This window comes from Lepisma saccharinum, chromosome 13 (genome assembly GCF_977018435.1).
Source record: "Lepisma saccharinum chromosome 13, izLepSacc3.1, whole genome shotgun sequence".
Lineage (NCBI taxonomy): Eukaryota > Metazoa > Arthropoda > Insecta > Zygentoma > Lepismatidae > Lepisma > Lepisma saccharinum.
In genome coordinates this window covers 53,054,943-53,067,532 of record NC_139241.1, presented here as the reverse complement: position 1 = coordinate 53,067,532, position 12,590 = coordinate 53,054,943, and the positions used below count along the sequence as shown (strand labels likewise).

Below are 12,590 nucleotides of genomic sequence, written 5' to 3'. Positions count from 1 at the left end.
GCGATTCAATCCCTTCCCAATCCCATCAAATTTTCTGATTCACCACAGGTAAACATTTCCCACCAAAGTATCGTTTCTGTTAATCTGTGAATTCGGATGCTACATTTATCTTTAAAGCCCCATAGGCAGAATATATGGGCGCTATTCACCGGATGTTTACATTTCTGTGCTTCCTTAGCGCTGGCGGGGACTGCACTTCCGGTTTTGAAAAGAGTAACATGGAATTCAAAGGTGTAAAGGCAGTGTCTTCTGAAAAGGCGACAATCTTTGTGGTTTCTTTTGGTTTCACCATGAGATAGGGAACAAACAATTGTTCTCAGGTATCTATGCATTGTTTTCAGATAGACCCGATACGGAAAAATCAGTGCATTGAGGCAGTAACACGAAAAGATTGGACACAATCTTCATATTTTCATTCTCTACCATTTAATCTAAAGAATAAATGGTTCCACAGTTTTCAGAATTCGAAAAATTATAATTTTAGGTGAGGTCACACAATATAAACTTTGTATTTTTCTCTAACTTCTAAAGTTCTTTCTTGAACGATACTTGCAAAAGTTAATAACAAAATACAATAACTGTGCATTTCAGTATAGTAGCTATGAAATGTAAAATAATTAATTGAAAATAGTTGTGCTGGATATTCACTCGGCTTGTGGATCGAATAGCATGATAATAATAAACAACAACAATAATAATAAAATTCGAATATAATTTATTTAATTAGGTATATATTATTAGTGCATAACAATAATTTTAACCGTAAAAATTATTATTATTTCTTTTACTGTTGTAATCGAAGTATTTCAATGTTTATAATTAATGTAAGCTTGATTTCAACCTGGAGAAGTCTTTTCAAAAACGAAGCTGATGGTAGATCAACATTGCCTCGGAAAATATTAGTATTGTCCCTTATATCTGCATCCAAAGAATCCGGGAAATTGCCAATTTTTTCTAGGTACCTTTGTTTCTCTATATCACTCAAAAAATTTCAAGTGATCCATTTTGTATCCGATCTTTTATAAGAAAATAAGCTGGGTGACGATCTGTATTACACTTGTTTACATTAGAAAATTCGCTAAACCGGAAGTTCTTTGCCCGCCATCAATAATCGAATTTTCTGATCGATCATTTTTCGTTTACTCAGGAATAACCCCCATATATAGAGAGAGTTGCTATTGCTTAATTTTTTTATTAATTTTCATTTTGCTCATGTCGTAATATAGCACTGTTAGAAGTTAGCGCAAAGTTTACAATATTGTACCATTAAAATTAAACAGCCTGGTTGTTAATTTACAAAAACGGGATGCGTAACCACATTTTTACGTGAACCCATGCGCATTAATGACGTCAACTCTCTGTACTGTGGCTAGAATGGGCCTGGTCAAAGCAAACTATTGTAGGTGGCAGCACCCTTGTTGTGTCCCCATGCTTTTGATGGGCAATTGTTCTCCCATTTAAATACAAGGGGAATATGATGCTGAACGTGCTGCTATTACAAGTTTAATTTCATCTTAACCTCAGAAATTATGTCCGAACATGATACATAGATCAGTGCTGTGAAACTAAGAATTGTAATAAGACGATCGTCAACAACAGAAAAGATATTGGAACTCAGAAAAAAAAACTTAAAATTTGCACAGTACTTGTTTACGTAACTTCCAATTTTCACAATTTAAGTGCTTTATTCTTGTGAATCTGGTAAAGAATAATACATAATAATTCCACGCGCCTGTACTTCTATTTTTATAGTTGTTATTAATAACTGACTCCTATTTTTACGTGATATCATACTTTTCCTCATGGCTAGTAAATATGGTTCTCTATTTTATACATACACATTTATCGAGAAGAGTAGTTATTACAAAAAATTTGTTATATTCTATTTCATGTCTCGCAACCTCTAGGACTTTCTTACTTACAGGAATTATAATTTTGACATTGTTGTAACCCAAAACAAAAAGGACGAAAATACAAGGGGAAGATGTCTGCTTAATACAAATAAAACATATGTTAATATTAAGTTATCGGATAGGGCATAGTGTATAATAGTAAATGTCATGCGCTTACTCACTTAATACATTTTTCCTTTGCAATTTGTTGAGTTTCTCCGATTCCTACTCCCGCCTTTGAATTACACATACTCGCAAGTCGCAACAGGAGGAAACATAAAAGCATAGTGTAGAAACCTACATTTTTGTATTATACACCCATGGCAGCTAGGGACGACAAAAATTACGTCAAGTTTCGTGCTCTCTGTGCATAAACATACTGTATTTAGCCCGTCTGAGCTACCCTGCCTTTGCACTTCAATATATTAATTCTTAGGATCAGGAGAATGTAATTTTTGGAAACTTATGACTTGCTACATAATCTTAAAGGTTTGCTAATGACACTTTTATTATCGATTTACACGAGAAATTCTTACCTTCGTTAAAAATAATGTTTGAATAGCCATCCTATCGCGCTCCAATGTAAAGCTTAGGGTAACCAGGTGACGAACGAAATTCTTTAGGGACACAACAGGGGTGGCGCCTCTAGCGGAAAAGTTTGGCAAATGAACAGCTCCATAGAATGAGAAGCAAACATGGCGCCGGTAACCGCTTGAAATTTTGAACACGCACACAGAACTGACAGTAACGACGATTAGGGGGAGTCTTAGGGACACTTTTGGCCACTTGTCCCCGCATTATGGCCCCTAGCCTTGTCTACCTAGAAAAGCAAACTGTCCTTGCCCCCACAAGTTTTGGCACTCAATCGCCGCTACTGAGCGCTGACATGTAAGAAGAACTTCCATGTTTAAATTTGAATAAATTGTCATGCATATTACAAATTGAAATTGTGTGCACCGAAAATATATTTTTAAAAAGTGCATCATTAATATTTCATCAAATCGTCAACTATGTAGTTGCATTTACTGTAATACTTAAAAAAACTGCCATGGTAAGGTTGCTAGCTGATATGTGAGCAACTGAACTAAAATCTAAATGTATTATTGCACCTTTAAATAACTGCGTAACGAAGAGAGAGAGAGAGACGTAAAGAGTGAGATATAAGTTGCTCTTCTGTCTACCCAAGTTTCCCCAAGCGCGGTATTTATCCAAACTTTTAGTAATTTTGCACGAACATGAAATTTTGAATATTGCCTCGTTTGACAATATGATTGAAGACAAATAGTTATTATTATTTTTTTTATTATTCTGTGATGGTATGGTGCAATGTGAAATAACTTGGCGTTCTCTGTATTACAGGGTTGGAATGACGTAGGATTCCATGGTTCGAACCAGATTCCTACACCTAACATAGATGCACTAGCGTACGGAGGTATAATTTTAAATAACTACTATGTTGAACCAGTGTGCACTCCATCCAGAAGCGCTATCATGACTGGAAAATATCCTATTCACACTGGTAAGAAAGAATGCGAATAATTTGGCGGCAACATATTTTTTGGGCATATTTATAGGATTCTCGATTTTGTGGTCCATCTTGACTGCCCACAGAAACACGTACACAACCAAATATAACACTCCTAACAATAATTTCACTTCTATTTCGGTTTCAAAAGTTGTCAGTCCTTCATGTTCGATAATATACTTATGGAACTGTTGTGGAATGTCGTGAGGGTGCTATATCCACTCGATCCAACTTTCACGAAATAAAAGCTCAACTCACTCATTCCCGTGACCTTGGATGCTGCTTGCCTATCCTTCCGCTAACACAGTATCCTTCCGCCAAATAAATGAGTGCAATAAATGTTGAAAATGGTACATAAATGGACACCGTGCTATTTTTAAAAGGCATCAAAATAAGCAGTCAATCTGAACTGGGAGTTTTGATTATCTTCGTCAGTTGTAAAGCTTGTCAATTTGTATTTTCATAGCATTTTTTCAGTAGATATTTTCTAAACTTTCCATAGTAAATGTTGTTCTAGTTTCTGCTAAAATGTTCTCATGATTCTCATATTGTCAGAGATCGGATAAACTGAAGGCTCATATCTTGACACTCATAGCATTTCGCAAACACCAGTGCCATCTGGTGATTAGCTCTGTTGTTTACTTTGCATCTTGCACTTGACTATTTGTTTATTTATTTATTTTTTTGCTTTAATTTTTTTTTAAAAAAAACAAGAATTTTCATTTTGAACGGTTCTGACATAATCTCTACACTTATAATAAAATGTGAACATTCATTACCTTTCCTGTATTTATCTTGTAGGTATGCAGCACAGAGTAATATATGCAGCAGAACCTCGGGGTCTACCATTGAAAGAGAAGCTCCTCTCTCAGTACTTGAAAGAGCTGGGTTACGTCACAAGAATTGTCGGCAAGTGGCATTTGGGGTCCTACAAGAAGGAGTACACGCCACTGCATCGCGGGTTCGATTCTCACCTGGGGTACTGGACAGGTCATCAGGACTACAACGACCATACAGCGGTGGAATGGGTAAATTGATATTTCATAAAGACGAAAGTTTATAGTTATTGTTCATTTGATGTTATCTCTATACTTATGTTGAAAAGTAGCTAAACGTGTATAAGGATTTGGGCCTATTTTAGACGGAAGCATTTGTCTTTAACTTTTTGCTAGCATAAACGCTACGTAAATGCTTCCACAAATCTTACAGCTTTTTTATAAATATCAGACAATATTTTACTCGGAAGCATACCATGTAACATTCAGGTTAGGATTTGCGATTGCAATGCGATATCGTCTTTATTTCACATGTTAGAATAATGTTCAAATCGTTTTGGAAGTTTTCGGTTTCGTTCATTAACAATGCTGCTTGAAATATTATTTTCGACTGAAAACGTCCATGGGCGTCCGGAAGGGGGGGCCGTGGCCCCCCCTGGAAAGCGAAAGTCAACAAAAAATTACATATTTCGCACATATAATTTAATTTCAGCCACAATAATGTGTGTTAATTATTGCACGAACATGATAAATTCAAATTTAAGCAATGTTTTTTGAGGGATGAACACTATTATTGGGGAAAATATGCCATGTTGGCCCCCCCTGGAAAAAAATACCTTCCTTGCCCCTCCCTGGAAAAAATCCTGCGGACGTCCATGCAAACGTCCTTACTTCTTCAATAAGACCCTGAGAGGCAGGATTATCCATTCGAAGTTCATATGCTTTTTCCAATAGAGAGAAGCTACAACAAGATCGCACTCTCGTAATTCAATGTTTTAATTTTGTTTGTCGTTTCTCTTTAGGAGTACTGGGGTCTGGACATGAGACGAGACATGAAGCCCGCTTGGGACCTCCACGGGAAGTACTCGACCGACGTGTTCACCGACGAGTCAGTGAGGCTGATCAAAGACCATAATTCCTCGCGACCTCTGTTCCTGTATCTCGCTCACGCAGCTGTCCACTCCGCCAACCCTTACAATCCTCTGCCAGCACCAGACGAAACAGTGGCAAAGTACGGATACATCCAAGACTACAAAAGGAGGAGATATGCAGGTATCATTCAGTTTGGACGATGTTGTAAACTAGCTTGAATCTAATCACCAGGCGGCGCTGATGGTTGTGGCACGCTTTGAACATCAAAATCCGATCTATCTTTATACAGAGTGATCCATTGAAGTGTAGATCGCTGCGTCAGTATTTGCGCTATCGGCAAGCGAGGAATTCGTGGCTGTTTATCGGAATCGTAGAGTCTCGATGAACCAAGCGCACAACAGTTTCAGTAATTATTTTAAAAAGTTATTTACGTACCAGATTTACAAATAGAGGTGTTCAAACTAGTCGCCTTAGATGCGCACACTTTTTTGATACATCTTTATTAAAACACCCACTGAAGTCATCTGGCAAGGGTCAGAAATCAATTTTTACGGAAGGCCTGAAAGTAGACATGAGACTGATGAACTGATAAGAATCCTTGTTTTGTATTGTGTGCCCTGTTTATTAGCCTGGTGACTGTGAAGTGATAGGGTGCTTGTTACGTAGTGTGTTTTTTCTAGTGTATTCAACCGTAAGTGTGTTTTAGCTCAGCAAATGTTTTCTACTGCACAGCGTGTATTAAATTATGATTCATATGTGTTAACTCAATCGGCACGTGAAGTTCAAAGGCGATTTGAAACAAGATTATCGGGTGTGAAAGTTCCATGTCGTAAATAAATCACTTTTTAAGCTAGTTACGGAAACTTCCGGGCTTGATTCACGGACAGTGTGCAGTGCCGACATACGACCGCGAACGCCTCGCTTGCCGATAGCGCAAACACTTACGCGGCGGTCTACACTTCAGTGGATCGCTCTGTAGAAGAGATAGTATGGAACCGATCGTATTTTGCTGAGGCAAACGAACGGTCTCGCTTATCGCACAAGCTTCAAACAACATTCCGGCGCATCGCCTTCTGACGTGAGCCGAAATGCTTTCATTTTTAGGCTAAATACCTTCGTTGTTAGGTTAGGCTTAGTTCTCTTAACATAAATAATACCTTTTATAAACATAGTGATGGACAGTTTGCTTGTTAATACTTATGCATCCCACTCTACGAATCCACGGCCGTCTTTATTCATCCTGATCGTCACAATTTGCCTAATGAGTCAGAAATAGACTTCAAATAATAAAAATACAAATTCATTTACAGTACTCTCATTTCCAATATTCTCGCAGAAAAGAAAACTAGAATCTTATAATCTGATGTGTACATTTGTTATTATTCTTTTACTTTCAGCCATGCTACACAAACTAGATGAGTCAGTAGGCAGAGTCGTAGAAGCTCTGAATCATGCAAAGATGTTAGATAACTCGATCATAGTTTTCACTACCGACAATGGCGGCGCTGCTGCTGGTTTCAACCTGAATGCTGCTTCAAACTGGCCACTACGAGGCGTAAGTATTCACGTGCTCTGAAAATACCTGGGTTGTTGAGCAACTTGTCTTGAAGTTAAGTTAGAAAAACGTGACTAGCGATGAATTAAATAGGTGTAAGCTTCAAAAGTCATTACTATTCCCTTTGATCGCTAGAGATTTGTCAACATGTCCATCTGTAAGAGAGTTTGCCATGAAAATTCAAATCGTTTCAGTATTACATATAATGCTGTCATTCTTCTTAATGGATACAGTTTGTGTCAAAAGGGTTTGCGAAATTAAACGTGTCCCTAAAGATTAAATAATTCTACACTAGGTACGAAGAATCGTGTAATACAGTTTTAAATAGAACACTAATCTCAACTGATTGATTTCATTTAATTTGTCTCACCTTTCTTCTTGTTTTGGCTAATTGTGAAGATGAGGATAAATTATTATTAGATGAACTTGATGAAAGGACAATCAGAAACACACATGTACAGGACACAAAAAATGCTTCACAGAGGTTTAACTGCTTGTGAGTCCATACACCAGAGCTCCGTTAGTCTGCAAAATACGTGTAAGATAGGTCATTTGGAATGCTAAACTAAAAATTTTCACACACAACGCTTTGTTCGTAACACAGGATATCCAAATAAAACGTATACACAACTTCAATACTGTTGCCCACGAGACGAGACATGTCTCGTCTCGTCTCGTTTCCCGTCTCGAAAACGAGACGAGACACGAGACGGGACAAGCGTTTCAAAATTCGAGACGAGACGAGACTGAGCACCTGTCTCGTCTCGTTTTCGAGACGAGACACCGGACGGGACGAGACGAGACGAGACGGCTCGTGAAAAGTCCCGTCTCGTCTCGAAAGTCTCGAAAAAAATACAAACAAAATAATAAATCAGTTGCGAATATTTATTTACTTGGAATAAAGTATTTTCTTTCGAAACACAAATTAGCGTCTATTACATTAAAAAGGGCTATCTTATTTAGTTTTTATACTCTTCCGAAATCCAGTATTACTTCCATTTTTCAATGTATTCAAGCTTAGTAATTTTAAACTGTAATAGTACTCCAGATAGAAGTACTTTATTAAAATACCGATTCAGATATCTATCTGTATAAAAATATTGTGAGAGAGAAGTATTCTCGATAATTTCTTTGAATGGAAAATTTATGAGAGATATTGTTAACCTTACGAAAATTACGAAAATTGCGGGCTTTGTTTGCTTTTCCATAATAACAAAATTTATTATTTGTTTATTCTTAAAACAGCTTAAATATATTTAACGCCTTTAAAGTAAAAACTACTGCTATAACGCGCAGGGTGGTATTTGGAGGGGGGATGGGGGATTTCCCCCAATGGGTACTTGTTGCTGTCCCTAGAAAGTGTCAGTAGAATTTCCCCCCACTGGAAATTTCTTAAATACCACACTGAACAGTTAAATGAGACATACAATAGTAGATAGTAAATATGCCTTTGACCACAACTCTGATTTCTTGACCAAACGACCACAAAAAGTTGAAAAACTCACTTTCTCTCCCTGTTCCGCGCCTCATTTAGTGCGCTGACGATGTTTCACGGGCGCAAAAAGGCAGTGATGAGTGAAAGATGAGCTCTCATCCTCTCATCCTTCTCATCCCTCTCATTCTTCTTATTCTCCTCTCATCCTCTTTTTATCCTCTTCTCATTCTCTCATCTTCCTCTGATCCTCTCATCCTCTCATCCTCTCATCCTCTCTATTTTTAGAATATTGTCGTCAATATTAGAGATGAAGTTGGAGTGCTGGAATCAACGGGACCAAATGTTTATATATATCGTGATCTTCGTAAACCTCTCCTCTCATCTTCTCATCCTCTTATTCTCTCATTCTCTTATTTTTGAAGAATGAGTGCACCTTATCGTAATTTTCCAAGTCCGGGACCCAAATGTTTATATATATCGTGACCTTCGTAAACCTCTCTCTCGGGGGAGGGAACGATGTACCCACACACACACACACACACACACACACACACACACACACACACACACACACACACACGCGCGTATGCCTCTTATTATTTCCGTATTGTAACACAAACAAACAAACAAAATAATAATTGTTGTTTTTAGGATACCTGGCCCCTATAACCTCGCCAGGGTGCGTGGTAACGGCGAAATCATCACGAGTTTAGATTTGTACTGCGAATGTTGTCAAAAATTCAATCAACGTTGTTTATTCTCGATGCTAGAATCTTACATAGATTATTCTCTAAAACGAAAATCGATAATCCTATGCAAAGCCCCCCCCCCCAAAGCATTCAGGCAATTTCTAATGTTCGCGTGGATAGCGACGCTCGGTAGAATTTTTCCTGTCCCTGTGGAGAAATTGTGTTTCGTCGCCCAATGTAACATTTTCATCACGGACCAAACTATCCACAGCAACCCCTCCCCGAACCCATTCACCTTGCATCCTCTTTCGCCCGAAGAGATTCTATTTTTTTTCAGCTTTCCCACGGTTCTGAATGAAGAATCCATCACATCCCCGATAACAATAGAATCAGAGGGGGATGTGGCGGAAGCAAACACAGCAGCATCTTCCGCTTTTTGAGTTTTATACTGGGAATCGTTTGTTTCACACACCACACCCTGACGGGGCGTGGAATAGAGGCCGAGGGGAAATGATCGACAATACATACATGGGTGGAACTATCAACGTCCCGTTTATTGTTATTTGTCCCCCACAGGATATTGTGCGCATCACAAAAATCTTTTGTTGAAAAAAAATATAGCATGAGTAAAATCAGTCAACAAGAGTTTTATTTGCTAGGACATTGACTATAGCGCTCATTGTGTTTTCACCAAAGAGAGTCGCGTGGAGTAGGAAGGAGAGAAGGAGAAAAAGGAGAGGAGTTCCTATATAACCTACCAGTTTCTTTTTTGTACATTATTATCATAGTGAACGTCAATCGTGGCAGTTCAGTATTTTTTAATTTGTTTGTCTGGCAGTATACATATATATCATCGTGGAAGTTTTAGTGAGCTACAAGTTTTATTTTGAAGTCTCTCTATTTTTCTTGAAAGGTGAACGTCAATCGTGGCAGTTCAGTATTCTTAATTGTTTGTCTGGCAGTATACATATATATCATTGTGGAAGTTTTAGTGAGCTACAAGTTTTTATTTTGAAGTCTCTCTCTATCTCTCTTGAAAGGTAAGTTTTTATTTTTTCGTAATATATTAATATTTTTTGTTTTGCGTCTGACACACACATATTCAGAGGAGTCATAAAAAATTGACACACACTTACATATCGTATATTTTTAACCTCCTACAACAGTGCACACACACATACATACATACATACATACATACATACTGTTTGCGTCTAATATATATATGTGGAAGGAAAAAATGTTTAACATTTTTCAACTTTTTTTCCTTCTGTTTCAGTGTGCTTTCCCCTACCACCACCGCCATCACCACAACCCCCAAAAAATTTCTCTGTATATATATATATAAATAACAGAGGGAAAAAATGGAATCGCAACCAGGTCCCTCCGGTCTTTGCGGGAAAGTGGCATGTCGCAACTGTGGAATATTAATTTCTAAACCTAACATTGCTAGGCATTTGAAAAAATGTCGTCTACCGGATCATGATGTCCTAGTCCCGCCGGCAAAGAAATCTCGCATTGATGCGCATGAAGACGGTGCTCTGAATAAAAGTGCACGCATCATGACCTATAAATCTGGAAGCGATGAAAAGTGTGACTCGAGCATCTTCCTCAACAATGTGAAATCTCTGGTAGTCGATAAATTACGTGATTGCCTCGTCAATGTTGCAATTAAAATTCATCTCGTCTTGACCCTGCTGTATGAGAAAGTTGTCTCGTCCGAGTCAAGCACTTTCAGCTTTTACGTAGGGTGTGAAGGCTTACACGATGACAATAACGAGGATCTTGACGAGATAGTGACACGGCTATTTGAGCACTTGACACAAAAACAAGAAGAGTTTGAAGGTAGAGGAAGTGGGTGGAGTCTTTGCGGTCGCAGCCACATGTTAGAACTTCGAGTCTGCAATTTCAAACCATTACGCAGCGCTCAAAAAAAAACAAAAAAACAAAAAAAGCAAAATGCAGTGTTGAACATACAAAGTAATGATCAGAAGAGTTTCTTATGGTCTGTCATCGCTGCATTACACCCAGCAAATAATGATAACCCCCAACGTCTGTCCAATTACCGAGAATACGAGGGAAGATACGAGAATATGATGAGAGGAATTTCCTATCCTGTGCCCCTGAATAAGATCAATCAATTTTTAAAAAACTATAGAGAGGAAAAAGGAGAAGATATCGATATTTCTGTGTTTGGGGTTGACGATTCCGACAATATTCGTGTGTTAAGACCTGCTAGAAGCCAGAATAATGTAATTCGACTCTTGCTTGTAGATGGCCGTTACAGTTTGATACGGAATTTCTCACGATTAGTAGGAAGACAGATCACCAAGGATCACGATAAGATCGAAATTTGCGATCGATGTTTGAGAATTTTTCGCGAGGGAAAGAAGATGAAAGAACAGCACAAGTGTTTTGGCTCCGTGAATGCAGAACCCGAAGATGTCATGCCGGAACCCGGAACCAAGATGAAATTTCAGAAACACCAGGCTCTTCTCCACCATCCCGCTGTTCTTTATGCCGACTTTGAAAGCTTCCAAGTTCCCATGACGTCTTGCGACCCTGATCCCTCTACCTCAAGCACGATCCAAATTTTTCACCACGACCCTTGCAGTTTCTCCATCTACGGAGAAAAATTGAATGATGTCATCTTGTATTGCGGACCCGATGCGGCAAAACATTTTGTTAAGAAGATAGCGGAATGCGCGAGAGAACTTGCACCCAGCCTGAAAGGCTCTTACGTTTCTCCACCTGCTCTCACGACGGAACAACAACGGGGACATGACGCGGCGACAAGATGCGCGGAGTGTAACCAGGCTTTCACCGCCGAAAATTACAAGGTCGTCCACCATGACCACCAGAATGGATTATTTCTGAGCACCATCTGTAATTCGTGCAATCTCAAGATTAAGGAGTCGTATTTCGTTGCCGTGTTTCTGCACTACACGGAAAAATACGACACGCATCTCTTCGTTAAAGAGCTCTACAACATAACTTCTCGAATCAGCATCATCCCGAGAACGAGCGAGAAGTACATCGCGGTGAGAGTGTGGATCCCTCTCCAAGAAGGAGGAAGTGTGGAAGTGCGAATCCTGGACTCTTACAATTTCCTGTCCTCCAGCCTCGCAAGCCTTGCATCTCAACTTGGCGACGAAGATCTTGTGGCCACCAAGCAAAAATGTTTTTTGGGGAGAGATGAGAATTTGAATCTGTTGCGTCGCAAGGGCGTCTACCCCTACGAGTACGTCAACAATTTCGACAAATTTGACGAGACGGAACTTCCACCCCGGGGGGCATTTTATTCTCATCTCACGGAGGACGTCTGTTCCGAAGAGGACTACGAACACGCTCGTAGTGTATGGACGGCATTCAATTGCCAAACTTTTCGCGATTATCACGATCTCTATCTGAAATTGGACGTGACTCTCCTCATGGACATTTTCGAATCGTTTCGTAAGAGATGCATCACGATATACAAGTTGGATCCTGCGTATTTCTTCACCACGCCGGGATTGACTTGGGAATCGATGATGAAATACACCAACGTGGAACTGGGCCTCATCGCAGAGAAGGAACAGTATGCTTTCATGGAGAGTGCGATACGCGGTGGCATCGTCCAATGTCCC

At 39.1% G+C, this 12,590-nt stretch overlaps 1 protein-coding gene across 1 annotated transcript in view; it reads left to right on the top strand.

The window, feature by feature from the left end:
• The window catches only part of LOC145996964 (arylsulfatase B-like), a 59,251-nt gene that overhangs the window by 22,520 nt on the left and 24,141 nt on the right, over nucleotides 1-12,590 (top strand). The window contains exons 3-6 of the mRNA XM_083133554.1: nucleotides 3,252-3,411; nucleotides 4,219-4,445; nucleotides 5,216-5,465; nucleotides 6,683-6,840. Coding sequence (XP_082989680.1) covers nucleotides 3,252-3,411; nucleotides 4,219-4,445; nucleotides 5,216-5,465; nucleotides 6,683-6,840 — 795 coding nt within the window. The remainder of the gene's footprint in view (nucleotides 1-3,251; nucleotides 3,412-4,218; nucleotides 4,446-5,215; nucleotides 5,466-6,682; nucleotides 6,841-12,590) is intronic.